The 16,269-nt window shown below is 35.8% G+C and overlaps 1 protein-coding gene across 1 annotated transcript in view; it reads right to left on the bottom strand.

The window, feature by feature from the left end:
- Positions 1–16,269, bottom strand: part of LOC123548847 (uncharacterized) — a 116,390-nt gene that overhangs the window by 12,945 nt on the left and 87,176 nt on the right. The window contains exon 6 of the mRNA XM_045336431.2: positions 1,217–1,525. Coding sequence (XP_045192366.1) covers positions 1,217–1,525 — 309 coding nt within the window. The remainder of the gene's footprint in view (positions 1–1,216; positions 1,526–16,269) is intronic.

Genomic DNA, 16,269 nt, shown 5'->3' with positions numbered 1-16,269 from the left:
TCATGAATATCAATTGAAAAATACAGCCTCTATCGCATACACAAGGTTTTTCTTTGATTTGACCTAGTGACCTAGTTTTTGACCCGAGATGACCCATTTTCGAACTCGGCCTAGATTTCATCAAGGTTATCATTCTGACCAATATTCATGAAGAATAATTGAAAAATACAGCCTCTATCGCATACACAAGGTTTTTCTTTGATTTGACCTAGTGACCTAGTTTTTGACCTGAGATGACCCATTTTCGAACTCTGCCTAGATTTCATCAAGGCAATCATTCTGACCAATATTCATGAAGATCAATTGAAAAATACAGCCTCTATCGCATACACAAGGTTTTTCTTTGATTTGACCTAGTGACCTAGTTTTTGAACCCAGATGACCCATTTTCAAACTCGGCCTAGATTTCATCAAGGTTATCATTCTGACCAATATTCATGAAGATTAATTGAAAAATACAGCCTCTATCGCATACACAAGGTTTTTCTTTGATTTGACCTAGTGACCTAGTTTTTGACCCGAGATGACCCATTTTCGAACTCGGCCTAGATTTCATAAAGGTAATCATTCTGACCAAGTTTCATGAAGATCAGTTGAAAAATACAGCCTCTATCGCATACACAAGCTAAATGTTGACGGACGACAGACGACAGACGACAGACAGACAGACAGACGACAGACGCCGGACATCGAGCGATCAGAAAAACTCACCTGAGCATTGCTCAGGTGAGCTAAAAATTGGCCATAACATCTTTATTCTGCACTTTTGACTGTAAAAAATTAAGAAAAATTTGTATGACTGAATATTTACAAAAAGAAATATCAAAATGACTTTACTTTATTTCCGGAGCAAGAGCACTCTCTATTTTTTCCAAAGTGTTTTTTTCCTCAAATCAATAAAGATAATCTGAAAACTGGGTGCTACTGCACTGAACAACCTATAATCACCATCAAACCAATAGTACTGCAAAGACTATACATTCCTACTGTGTTTTATGGCACAAAAAAAACCTGCTGATTTATTGAGCGGAATTGTTGGTTTTGTTAAATAACAGTGAAACAATGCTCCCTCGAGTGTAAAAGACTACTTTCCCTTGTATATGATATCGGACAAAGCTAAAACTTGAAGTCATCCCATCTAGAATATATTATGTTAAAGATTACCTATTTTGTATTGTCTTTTTAAAATATTCTTTTCATCAAACAACTTATTTACCTCTATCTATTTGTGTCATGTGACCATTACCATGGTGATTCCCTCCATGATGACTGCCACCATGATGGCTGCCATGGTGGCTACCGTGTACGCTACCATGATGACTTCCCGGCCCACCATTGGTCATCACAGATGTTGTTCCCGATGCCATTCCGCTGGAGCTGCTACTTGGTGCCTTTTTGCAGACGGACTGTCGACAACAACAAACGAGTGACACGGTACAGAAAACACAGACAATCATTCCACCGACTATAATACCAACTGACGCTGCCACTCCTAATGACAGGAATTTACTAAATATGGTTTCATCTGAAAAGAAAAGAGAAAAAAGAAGCATCATAAAAGATGTTTGTCACAGTTTTGAAAATTCTTTGAATTTTTTCAATTTATCTATCTATCTATCTATCTTCCAGTTAGTGACTTTGACACATGTCAGCTGAAAAAGATAAAAAAGAATAAAAGATTTTCAAATTGCTTTGAATGACAATTTACATATGGTCGTATTTTTAAAAGAAAGTCCCACTGACATTATACACGCAGCATGCAGACAAACTGTGAAATTTTCAATCTTGCTACCACATAATAATAATATATATGGTTTGCCTTCTACGTTTTTAATTTACCAATCTCGAGACAAACCCCTGTAGGTAGGAGTGTGTAGCTTTACAAATTCTATCTAATTAGTAATTTCTAATAAACTGCCAAGTAACTATTCGGAACAAAATTGTGTCTACAACATCAATCTCTGTCCATATAAGGAAAAATTAAGATATAAAGCAGTCTTATCCGTTGAGAATAACGTAAGATCAGCAATTCTTGTTTTTCTGCTTGCTCAAACAGAGACTACTGTTTGAAGTTTTTAATACAAGATGAGACACAGTAAAAATCAAGGCAATCCCTACATAGTCAGCTATGGAATTAATTATGAAGACAAAAGCTTTGAATATTTGGTTTCCATCCTCAAAGTATTGGTGATCAACCATAAACCTCTGGTTACCAGTTTCTAACCTACTGAAACCCTTAATTCTCTGTTTTGAAAACTCAAATCCCTGATGAGCAATCTCAAAAATCTTGTCAGATGAGATAACCTTTCTAAATTTTCTATAGTTTTACTTTTTTCGCTTTTATGATCACAGCAATTTCAGGGTTAGCTCTGTTTATATACAGATTGTACATTTCGAAAATTACACAAAATTTTAAATAGTCATAAGAGTTATCTCGCATGAATAAAACACCATTTGAATACAGACTTGCTGCTACCCTTTATTAACCTTTAGCCTGCTGGCAGCAACTGATTCTGCCTTTGCGACCAGTGCTGACCAGGGTCAGCCTGCACATCTGTGCAGGCTGACTCTGGTCTGCACTGTTCGCTATTCAGTCAGTAAATTTTCAGTGAACACCCTTATTATTCAAAGGGGTCTGCTGTTTTTTGCTTTCTTCTTGCAGTGGACCCTTAATGACAATCCGAAATTTCTGTTCGATTATTTTTAAGTGGTGCTGCCCAAACTGAATGATGGACCATCCATTTTAGAAATTTAGCAGGCTAAAGGTTAGCATCAAGTATTCACCTTAAGGACCAGTAATATGTCAAATGATAATCTCTGTATCATTACAAATATTCTATGGCAATTCAGCATTCTTCTGTTTGACAATGTAGTTGCATCTTGCTTTCAATCCATACGGGAAAGTACAGAAATCGCACACGCAGAAAAAGTAATCGAACAGAAATTTCTGATTGTCATAACGGGTCCACTGCAAGAAGATCCTTCAGAAACATAAAATGCAACCAAGCAAAATAACAGCAGACACAGTTAGACTGAGTTTGTTCATGAGAGGTAATGTAAATTCCAACACCCCTCTAGTCTGGCTACAGTACCAAGTGCAACACCCCTCTAGTCTGGCTACAGTACCAACTTGATAACCTTTTTTAAAAAAATATAATCCTTTCTCTTATATATATTCTGACAAGAAGAAAAGGGACAAAATTACACAAAATTTCAATAGCCTCAGGAGTTATCTCCTGCGAACAAAACACAGGGTCTGAACACAGACTAACACCCCTAACTGCCCCCAAGTACCGGCAAATTCTACTAAATAGATGAGTCTTGAATATTAAAGACACAGTCACCTCAGACTTGAACTCTCTACAAAGGCAGATGTTTTCTTTTCCATTAGATAATCTTCATACTAAAATTAGCATCTTCCTGATCTACAGAGCTAAAAGTAGCAATGTAGCTAAAAATGTCCAAGAACAAAGACAAGTTATTAACCATTCCAATAATTTTTTATCATTTCATCTCTCTAGATGAATATGATAAAGCTATTTTAACTTGTGAACATTACTACCATGCTTTGAAGAGTTTATTGTTTAAAACTATGGAATTAAAAACGGATTTTCATTCATTTTATACCTCTGCTGATAAAACATTAGTATTAATATGTAAATTTCAAGATGTTTTACAATAAAAATTTGTTTGCTAATATTATCTATTACAGTATCAGATATTTTTATGATTTTATATCATTAAATCATTTGGGAAGTAATGGCATTTCATTGGGGATCAAAGAGTAATTTACTAACTCTAATCATTATCCATAGGGATTCATAGCTCAGGAAATTATTGTTGTAATAATTTACAGGAAAGCTACCACCTTGTCTGTAGTTAAAGTATCTTTGGCCTCATCTGTGACTGCATGGGTTCTTTATATTATTTTTTTTCAAAAGATAAGCAACAGATAACCAGTCTTAATGTAGCATATGAAATTGAGTGTAACAGGTTGTGTTTTTTTTCCAAGATTTTGGCTTCCGCTGATAACAGGTCACAAAGTCTGTCAAAATAATCCTAGAACCAGACTAAGTTGGAAATTTCAATATACAAAATAAGATTAGTCCAGAAATCTGCTTTCCCCTCAGAATATCTTTCTGATGCACTTAAGAACTTAACTGATGTCATCAAGTCCTGCCAAATTCCAGAAAGTCTGACAAATACCTTTAGGTCTAATGTTTTGGAAAATCTTTTTATCTGACAAGTCTTTAAATACTGTCCTTTCAAATTTAACTGAGAATGTCCTTCTTTTAATTTGCATCATATCATTGATCAATCAAATACTTTTAACGATTCTGACTGGCTGACCAGTTAATTTTTGTTTATAACCAATTTGCCATTCTCAGATATCTTTGAAAGCACTGTAAAAAGCTTTTGATGAAGGCTAAGTAAATTCCACTTTTCATTTTATAATTGTGTTTTATACTAATGACTTTAAAACGAAATAACCCCCTCCCTACCCCCCAAATAAAACGTGTTCTTCAATAGTGTTCTGTCATTAGAACTGAGCTCACTGATATCATAATGATTTTCAAACATTACATGAAACAGACAGACTGACAGACTGACAGACCGACAGATGGTTCAAAAACTATATGCCTCCCTTCGGGGGCATAAAAAGGAAACTTTTGCAAACATTTATAGTGAACTAGAGCTGCTTTTGAGAAAAGCGCACGTCTCCCACAACTGCCTAATGATCTAACTAGTAAGTCAGTCTTTATATACCATTTACTCACTACAAATATACCTTTGAACAGCAAAAAGGCTGATTTTGGATAATTCAAGGGCCATAATTTCGAAGCGCCTGGGCCGATTTGGCTAGTTATCGAACTTGGCTGAGGACTTATGGTCAAACACATTTTGTTAAAGTTTGGTGAAGATAGGATGAGAAATGTTTGACTTAGAGTGCGGACAAGAGTAAAAAGGCACATTTTCGGTAATTCAAGGGCCATAATTCCGAAGTGCCTGGGCCGATTTGGCTGTTTATTGAACTTGGCCAAGGACTTATGGTCAAACACATTTTGTTCAAGTTTGGTGAAGATCGGATGAGAAATACTTGACTTAGAGCGCAGACAAGAGTAACAAGAGGGCCATGATGGCCCTATATCGCTCACCTGTTATCATTGCACTTGAGGATAAGAAGGTCCTCAGAAAAAATATCTAAATCCAAAGGACAGGAACAACAAAGGGAAGAATTTAAACAAAAAGAAAAAAAAAATTCTTACAAGGTATAGATGTGTCAAAATACACCTAAAAATTGGAGGTACCATCCATGTTGTACCACAGAAAAGTGGTCTCGGTTTTTCCCTACGGCCAATAATAAAAAAGTTACTAAAAATAAGCTATTTATAGTAACGAAAAAGGGAAGTAATTAAAAAAAAAAATATTGTAAGTGAACAAAAGAAAGATCTGCCAAATAAATCTGTTGACATAAATGAAATTTCAGATCAGTATCTTCATTAGTTACGGCGATATACCCATTTTAATTTGAAATAAAGGGAGGTAATTTGACATAAAATCAGTCCATAGTTATCTATCCTGATTGTCTCACTCCAACTAATAACAATAATGAAATTTCAAATAGGTCCTATAAGTACTTACTGATATAAATCCATTTTGATTACAATCAGGGGAGGTAATCAGATATAAAATAACTCTGGAACCTACGATTGGATCTGATATGTCATGAAATCCAAGATTTATTGTTGTTGAAGACATTTTGGACATTTGTATCAAATAAAACCATAAATGAAGTCTCTATATGGCTGCAAAAGCCCAAACAGCCAATTTTGGACTTTTAAGGGGCCATAACTCGGGAACCCATGATGGAATCTGGCCAGTTCAAGAAAGGAAGCAAGATCTTGTGGTGATACAAGTTGTGTGCAAGTTTGGTTAAAATCAAATCATAAATGAAGCTACTATTGTGCAGACAAGGTCGAAATAGCTTATTTTGGCCCTTTCAGGGGCCATAACTCTGGAACCCATTATGGGATCTGGCCGGTTCAAAAAAGAAACCGAGATCTTATGGTGACACAAGTTTTGTGCAAGTTTGATTAAATTCAAATCATAAATGAAGCTGCTATTGTGCAGACAAGGTCAAAATAGCTCATTCTGGCCCTTTCAGGGGCCATAACTCTGGAACCCATGAAGGAATCTTGCCAGTTCAAGAAAAGAGCCAAGATCTTATGGTGATACAAGTTGTGTGCAAGTTTGGTTAAAACAAAATCACAAATGAAGCTGCTATTGTGCAGACAAGGCCAAAATAGCTAATTCTGGCCCTTTCAGGGGCCATAACTCTGGAACCCATGATGGAATCTGGCCAGTTCAAGAAAGGAACCAAGATCTTATGGTGATACAAGTTGTGTGCCAGTTTGGTAAAAATCAAATCATAAATAAAGCTGCTATTATGCAGACAAGGTCAAAATAGCTAATTTTGGCCCTTTCAGGGGCCATAATTCTGGAACCCATAATGGGATCTGGCCAGTTCAAGAAAGGAACCGTGATCTTATGGTGATACAAGTTGTGTGCAAGTTTGGTTAAAATAAAATCATAAACGAAACCACTATCGTGCAGACACGAAATTGTTGACACACGCACGCACGCACGCACGCACGCACGCACGCACGGACTGACGACGGACGACGGACGAAGAGTGATCACAAAAGCTCACCTTGTCACTATGTGACAGGTGAGCTAAAAAGGCCTATTTTCGGTAATTCAAGGGCCACAATTCCGAAGTGCCTTGGCCGATTTGGCTAGTTATTGAACTTGGCCGAGGACTTATAGTCAAACAAATTTTGTCCAAGTTTGGTGTAGATCGGATGAGAAATGTTCGACTTAGAGTGCGGACAAGAGTAAAAAGGCCAATTTTCGGTAATTCAAGGGCCATAACTCCAAAGTGCTTGGGCCAATTTGGCTAGTTATCGAACTTGGATGAGGACATAATTATGGTCAAACAGATTCTGTTTAAGTTTAGTGAAGATCGGATGAGAAATGTTTGACTCAGAGTGCGGGCAAGATTTGTGACAGACAGACAGACAGACAGACACACACACAGACTGGAGTAAATCAATATGTCTCCCACACCACAGTGTGGTGGGAGACATAAATATCACCCAGGCGAAATGATGACTATGGTCACCACGGTTTTTGATGACTAACAGGGTCAATGTGGTGAACATGGTGAAAACATGGTCAGGAGCACAGTCGGCCATGGTCAGAAAAGACAATCAACAGTTTGACCATGGTCTACCATTGTCAACTTTTTTCAACCACGGTTGACCATGGACTACCATGGTCATGTTAGTAATTTTCACACTAATCAAGTTTTACAATGCACCAAAGATGCCTGACTGCAGTTTTCCTAGTTATAGAATAGTTTTCCTGCATTTATAGACAGATTCAAAGGTAAACTTTCATAGTCTGACTATAATTTGTTGTCATCTTAGCAATTTTATGGCAAATAAATAACTGACTTGCAAAAATAGATAAAGACTGTTGTCATGTATTTTCACAACATTTATACAGTTTTTGATAGTTAATAATCACCACGGTCGACCATGGTCATGGACCTTGGTGGACCATGGTTGGCTGTGGTCCACAACCATGGCCGACCATTGTCCCATTACCATGAACTACCATGGTAAACCATGAATTACCATGGTAATAAACCGTCAATTTCGACTGGGCTATTGCCATTTGCACCCCCACCCCAACCACACACACATAAAATTTTTGTCCACATAATTATGTTGCTAATGTGCTTCCATATTGCAATGCATTATTTCTACATTTATCAAATCAAAACATCTTAATACTTAGTTTCAAAATTAGAAACCTTGCCAAAGAAATAATTCTAACAAATTCACAGAATTTGTTTAAGATATGCCAAAACTGCTGACCTATCAATTTTGCTCTATATCTAGGAATTTTTTCTTAACTCCAGTAATGAAGAAAATGACATATATCAGCGGCTCTTTCCGCTAGTAATGAACAGTTTGAACAGATCGGCATTTTTCAGGTTTCGAGCTGATTAACTGGTCATTACTTTTCATAAGTGGAGAAAGCCTGTCAGGATTAAGTCTTGTTATGTCAATTACTACATGTAGGAAGATTTATAATGTACACTTTCAGTTCCATCATTGTCATAGAAGTGTAAGTTTTCTCACTAAAACTACAGAAGATAGATAATTATGTGTACATGTCCATCAAAGTTAATCTATTTTCCTGTTTCTAGGTCAGCATTGCAAGAAAGTTTCATGGTAAGTTTCTAGGGAATAGCTTATCATAGTGTCTTCAAAAATCAAAGGTTCCATTTCGTATAATAAAAAAAGCAAACATATTTTTGTTAAGTTTTTTTTCTTAAGTGAGTAGGTAAGTGGCATATTATCTATTCATTTTTTAAATAAAACTAGATGTCCACGGGCAACATGTCGAGCCCACCCTTTGACCCCTAACTGTGACCTTGATCTTTGAGATAGAGTCAGTCTCATTGAGTTCAACATTCATGCAAAATATAAACAAAATTCCTCTCCGACACTCCGTCTTACTGAGGTTAGCATTCATGCCAAATATAAACAAGATTGCTCCATGCATGTCAAAGTTATGGTTGGGACAAACAAATCCGGATGGAAGCACGCCATGGTGCATGCACTGACGCAGGTACGGATGCACATAAACTGAACAGCCTTTTAGACAACTATGTCTTTGCTTCCGCAAGCTGGCTCGACAAAAAATCATTCAATTAGTTCTATTGTCTGGAATTTAAACAAAATTAAATTGATAGTCAGTCTGTAGACTCTAGTATCTGATTGGCTATTTTCTTTACGCCATCTTGAAATTGACCAATCAAAATACTGCATTCTCAGACTGGTCTCCCAAGACCCTGGAGGCAGATAACTATTTTATGTCTCATTAAGTCTCATTTACATCAAATTAACAGTCTGGTATTTCAATGTTGTTGCTTACTTAGGGAAATTAAACCAAAAAAATGCATTCCTATTTGTTGACAATACTCAGTCATAATTTCCCCAGACAATCAAATCCATTTAATCAAATTACTTTAAAGGTGATCTAATTTGGTCTGTCTGTTTTTTGTTCCTCACTGCATAACAAACAAATTTTTTGAGACATTGACCTTACTCTGCAACCTCTTGCTTAGGGGGCAAGGGTCAGTAGATTTCAAAATTCCACAAATCTGTGCTGATACCAGTGCGAAAAAAATCTTTAAAAATCCAATTTTGAGAAATTCCATGTAAATGTTGAGCGGATGTATTGCACATACTTAGCATTGCATTATGAGACATTTTTAGCCTGCCAATTCTGTTGTTTCTATGATAAAAATGGGTAAAACTCCGGTTTCAGGACATTAAATTTTGAGGCAAAAATGACCCAAAATGCACACCTTGCGAGACCTGTACCATATTATCTGCAAATGACTGACCTAAAATACATGTATATTTTTAAAGCATGTGATCAGACAAAAATAATGGTGGGAAGAAAAGTGTCTCATAACCGTTTACTTTTTCCGCAAATTTGAGCTGAATCTGGATGGATGTACGACCGTTTCCATTCCGTCTGACTTCCGTTACCTAAGGTAAGATTTTAGACCCGGCCATCTACACAGAGCTAGGAAAATAGATTCAAGCACGTATCTATTTTACACAATAACTACTTGTACGCAGGAATCCTCAGTTCTATAAACATCATAAATAACCAGTTGAATATAAATGCCTTTAAAGTACATCATTCTGTCAATTTTATTTAAGAAACGTACTGGGGCCAAATACATATTTGGCCCCTGCCACTTTAACATCAGGTCGTCTGAATTCTGATTTATACTTGTGTAATTAAGAGTCTGATGATACTGTCATTAAGTATGCTCACCTGCACTTGGCAAAAATCAGACAAAAAGTGCATTGCAGATACAAAATTTGATGCCTCAGCAGTAAACATGGCAAAGAATGTCAATAATACAGATATTGCATTCTTTTTATATTCTTTCCTTCAAACAGAACTGCCAGGTCTAATTTTTTTTCATGCAAAAATTATAAGATACTTAGAATATAAAAACAAAACTATACTGTACACAGGTTAAGTAGTTAAGTGCTTTTCTTGATAGGTAAAAAGAAGATCTAAGACAACTGCAGAATTTTTAGACAAAAAAAATCATTTGTTTTTTTTTAAACATTTCTGTAGAATCATGTAGAAAAGAGTTAATTCTGAGTTACACTGCTGTATTTCAAATGAATTTCATCTACCATCACATTAAAGTTAGGGATTCATGTATTTAAAGAATTAAAACAACATCAAAATATTTATTCATCAACATTCTTATTTTATGCTGTTAAAACACTGGTACAAATGATAAAACCTATCTGCCCTGAGGAGGGCTGATTTCCTAGAGAAAAAAAATCCTATAAAACACTGTATGATTTGATAAATCTGGGATATCACCCACCAACAAACTCATGAAAATATAATAACAGATCTGAAAAAAAGGTTGACCTATAATCAGGGTGGCACAGCAGACTAACACAGCATTACAATCAGTTACATATCTCTATACAGTGGCCAAGATATTATCAAAAGGGATAAGAAACTTCCTTATCTCTTTTCTCATTATTACAAAAACAAGTTAACAGAACTGAATTTTCTTTGGGTACATTTTTGTGGTTGGAAAAACAAACCATTCTGCAGTATAAAAAACTTTGGGTACATTTTTTTTAGGCTGGAAAAATAAACCAAGTTTTCTGGGTTTAAGAAACTTTGGGAATATTATTTTCAACTGGAAAAAAACAAACCATTCTGGAGTATAAGTTACTTTGGGCACATTTAAATTTTTGACGTTAGAAAAACAAATCTTTTTCTGGGGTCTAAGAAACTCTGGGAATGTTGTTTACAACTGGAAAAACAAACCATTCTGGAGTATTTAAAGAAACTTTGGGTACATTTTTTGAGGTTGGAAAAAGACAACTTTTTGGTGCATAAGAAACTTTGGGTACATTTGAAAATGGTAAAAAAACTCCTGAATTTTATGAACTCTTTACAGTGTTAAGTATTCTGAAAACAACAAAGAAATTTCAACCTTGTAACTTATTTTGTTTTCTAAATACTTCTCAAAATCATTAATGAAAACCTGTGTTAAGTTAAATTCCTAAATACCAAAATGCTGTGACAAACTATCTGGTTTCTCTGACTCCTCATTTTGCTCACATTTTTCCTCATGAATCACAAGACAATATTGAGGTTTATATCCCGATTTCCTCACATACTTGGTAAAAATGAACTGCTATTCCCTCTCTAATTACAGAATTGATTGGAAAATTTGTTTTTATGCTGCAGCTTTCAAGGGTTTAATATGCTGTTATTGCCAAAGGCTTTTAGTTAACAAAAATAATAGAGTTCGGGGAGTTTCTCCTGCAAGCAAGACCTTCTGTTTCTGATCATAAAAATAAACTTCCCATGCAATTATTGAATCTTTCTGCCTGTTAATTCCAACATGAAAGCACCTTATTGACTTACAGATTAGATTTTCAACAGAAAAAAAAAAGAAGAAAAAATTGTCAATCATTTGCCATTATCAAACTGCTTCCAACATTGTTTCACTAATTAAGATTTTTAACTTAATCACGCATTTTTCTGACACAGTATGACCTCAAAGTGGGTACCAAAGTTCTGAATATATGTTTTTTTTTACAACCATCGTTCTTTCTTAATAACTGCATACATTTTACAATGAGAGTAATTCCATCAATAAGCTTGAAGAACCAGCTGATTGAGTGAATCTATATAAGTGTCCAACGAAACCCCTCAAGTTGTATCAGGACAGAGCTCAATCAGGTCTGAACAAGTGATCGGCTGATTACAAGGACTGCAATAACATTCTTATTTATTTAGAACAAGAGTAAGACAGTTCAAGTGGATAAAACCAGTGATATACTTCAATAATTCTTACAATAAAATACATAAATGTAGACATTAATATATCTGAACATAACTGTATGCTCAATATATCTAAAACTATAAATGTTTCAGTATTACAATGTGGCTCAGACTGACCCCTTGCTATCTCAAGCAAACTGTAATTTAAAGGACCAAACCCAAGGATCAAGCAGACTGTAATCAATGACATAACCAATTGTAATCAATTACCAAACCAACTGTAATCAATGACAAACCAATTAAAATGAATGAATGACCGAACCCACCAACCCAACTGTAATCAAGGATCAAACCCAAAGACAAAACCAACTGTAATCAAGGACCAAACCCACAGACAAAACCAACGGGCATCAAGGACCAATTCAACTGCAATCTATGACCAAACCCACTGTAATCAAGGACCGTATACCCAAGGACTAAACCAACTGTAGTCAAGGATCAAGCCAAGTGTAATCAAAGACAAAGCCAAATGTAGTCAATGCCCAAACCAACTGTAATCAAAGACCAACCTGTAAACTTTAAGAAAAAAATCTTGACATTTCCCCCATCAATCCCGTGTAGATTAAGTAGCCAACCTGGTGAAGTTTACTTCAACACTTATCAAATCTTACAGCACATGGCCTGTCTATCTTATATTTACAAGTTCCAGTTATCTTGTAACTCAGGCACTAATGTATCGAAAGGTGTAACCCTTTACACCAGCATGTTCTCAGAATTACCACTTCAAGTGTCTTAAGACTTTATTTGAGCCGTGCCATGAGAAAACCAACATAGTGGGTTTGTGACCAGCATGGATCCAGACCAGCCTGCGCATCCGCGCAGTCTGGTCAGGATCCATGCTGTTCGCTTTCAAAGCCGATTGGAATTAGAGAAACTGTTAGCGAACAGCATGGATTCTGACCAGACTGCGCGGATGCGCAGGCTGGTCTGGATCCATGCTGGTCGCAAACCCACTATGTTGGATTTCTCATGGCACGGCTCATTTATGGTTTTTTTCTTCTTATCAATCTCTGAAAGCTTCCAGTTAAAATTGAGTTAAATGTAAATTGAGAAACTATGTCAGTTTATAGCTATTTCTGAAATAATGGCTCTCATTTTGAAATCTGAGAAATAGAGCGCTGATCACATGTAAAAACTCTTAGAGACGTCATTGCAAAAGTACCTTTAAATTCATTTAATTTCATTCACATGCATTTCACTTAAACAAGAAAGCAATTTCTCTGCTTGAAGCCTTCAGCAACAATTACAAAGAACTGAGAGAAGAGCAGAATCACTAAAACAAAACTGCTGAATAAGGGACATTTCAGGCCATTTATATAAATTTAAATCGCCAATAACTGAGATCAAAATGGAAAATATATGTACCATAATAACCCGAGAGAATAAACATGCTGCGAGATCATGGTTAACTACAGTATATATAACCTGTATAATTCTAAAACACTACTTTCTAGCAGAAAAATGTGTTTATGTGATTGTTATTTGTACATTAGGGAAAAAAAATCTTATTACTCTTAACTTATAGTACTAATTTTATTTATCATCCAAGAAAAAAATTATCATAACAATTGAGCCGCGCCATGAGAAAACCAACATAGTGGCTTTGCGACCAGCATGGATCCAGACCAGCCTGCGCATCCGCGCAGTCTGGTCAGGATCCATGCTGTTCGCTAACAGTTTCTCTAATTGCAATAGGTTTTGAAAGCGAACAGCATGGATCCTGACCAGACTGCGCGGCCGCACAGTCTGGTCAGGATCCATGCTGTTCGCTAACGGTTTCTCTAATTGCAATAGGTTTTGAAAGCCACTATGTTGGTTTTCTCATGGTGCACAAACATGGATCCAGACCAGCCTGGCGGCACCTCGCACGTCCCATCATGGTTAAGAACCATGCTGTTTGCTGACGCTGTCCAAACCTTCTAATTGCCAATCACGTTTGTGGTTGTTTTAGATTCTGTTCTATTTTTAAGGTAGTCACACCACAATAGCAAGTGTTTCAAGCAAATTAAGTCTGAAGACCACAGTTTTAAAACATCAACATCAGATTGGCTATTTCTAAACTCAATCTTGAAACTGACCAATGAAAAAGTTGTAATCTTACACTGGTCTCAATGCAAACTTAACTTTTAACTTTTGAGTTGGGACACCAGTCCTGCTGACTGTTACTGCAAGTTCTACATGGCGGACCATAAAACTCAGTTTACTTCTCTACTTACACAATTACAGTCTATTTTAAGAACCCTGATTTCGTTAAAACATTCTAGACAAAGCCAGGGCATAAAAACACCCACGGAAGTTTAGATAAAAGTATGTTCAAATTCATTTGGCTGTCAATGAAGTTTAGTTACTGTTAAGTTTAACCATATTCTGCTGTCAATGGAGTACATGTTAAAGTAAAAATTAACCAACTTTTGTAAATCTTCATCACGTTTCTGTCTAAGGTTATCATTTATTCATCAATACGGGAAAAAACTACTCCGGAGAATACGTAAACCAAAATAACTTGCCATGTTTCTAAAGTCATTACACCAGTAATTGAACACATCTCAACGAGTTCTGCAAAATACATTAACAGGCTCAGTGGCAACTTCATGAATGAAAGCCCATGCTTAGAATGATGAAAACTGTCGAAAGCTGTCTTAATTGTTATTTAACAATCAAAATACATATGATAGATGTAGGATTATGTACAAGAAGTGAACCGAAACACGCCAATCAGGGCTTCCTGCAGTGTTTTTAATGATCTTTCTCAGGAAACGTTTGAGGGCAGAAAGGTTTTTCTTAATCTAACATGCACACTACTTGGAAGTTATAGTTCTTCAACATTAAGAGATGAGAGAATTTGATAGATCCGTAAATGATAGTGATTATGAAGAATAATTTTCATATGTATGATACAACCTGTTACACGCTCAGAACAAGAGATGTCACAAGCAAGTGAATGAATGCCTCTGCCTCCAAAATGGGAGTGGCCTTGCCCTGCAGGTTGTAGTTAAAAGTTTACAGACTCAACAAGGTTAGGATTAGGGCCTTTGCCTGTGACCTTGACCTTGGAGGAACATACCCAACTCTTGCACATGGTACACCTTCTCATCATCCTAAATACTTGTGTGAAGTTTCATTGGAATCCTATGAATCATATAATATGTTATAGTTCAGACATGAATAGTTTAGATGTGGACAAATAAACAAACAAATAGAAAAACAAGAGGGCCCGAAGGCCTTGTATCACTCATCAGACCTATTTCTTACCCCATATAACTAAGTATTTGATTCGGCCTAGATTTAATAGAGGCAAATATTTTGACCATGTTTTATGTAAAATTGACAAAGATTATGTTATCAAAGTTTTCTATAATTTGACTTAATTATTTAGCTTTTTCCCAAGTGACCCAATTACAAGTTTATCCCAGATTTTAAACAGACAAACCTTCTGGCCAAGTCCCATCAAGACCAGGTAAAAAAGTGGCCTTTTAAAGTGTTAACAATGTCTTTCTATGATTTGACATAGTGATCTAGTTTTTTTACCCAGATAATCCAGTTTTGAAAGTAATCTAGATTTCATAGAGACATTCATTCTGACAAAGTTTTATGAAAATCAAGTAGAAAATGTGGCATCTAGAGTTTTTAACAAGGTTTTTCTAATATATGACCTAGTGACCTAGATTTTGACCTAAGGAAACCCAGTTTAGAACCTGATTTAGATTTCAAGATACAAACATTCTGACAAAGTTTTATCAAGATCAAGAAGAAAATGTAGCAGTGTGAACTATATTTTTCCATGAATTGACCGAGTAACCTAATTTAAGACCTAGGGTAATTAAGTTTTAAACTTTACCTAGATTTCATAGAAACAAACATTCTAATAAAGAAGTAGAAAATGTTGTAGAAAACTGGCCGGTTATGGAACTTGGCCTATATTTTATAATGATTTTAATAAATTCAAGGGCCATTACTTTGGTGATACCACTCCATCTTAGCTGGATATAAAACTTGGCCTTATAATTTTTGTAAAGTTTAATATTCTGTTAAAATCTAGCATTGCTTGTAGAAACAAGAGCACCGCCTTGCGGGTGCTGACGCTCATCTGATTTTTTTTGTGTAATAGAAATATTGTCCTACCCATGATTTTCTAAGTCTAAAAAGGGCCATCATTCTTGCAAAAAGCAGGATAGAGTTATGTTTCTTGATGTACAGTGTCCACTTATGATGGTGAAAAACTGTTGCAAGTTTTAAAGCAATAGCTTTGATAGTTTATGAGAAAAGTTGACTTAAACATAATAC

Source organism: Mercenaria mercenaria, chromosome 6 (assembly GCF_021730395.1).
Source record: "Mercenaria mercenaria strain notata chromosome 6, MADL_Memer_1, whole genome shotgun sequence".
Classification (NCBI taxonomy): domain Eukaryota; kingdom Metazoa; phylum Mollusca; class Bivalvia; order Venerida; family Veneridae; genus Mercenaria; species Mercenaria mercenaria.
The sequence above is the reverse complement of the archived record's forward strand: the minus strand, read 5'-3'. Positions and strand labels throughout refer to the sequence as shown.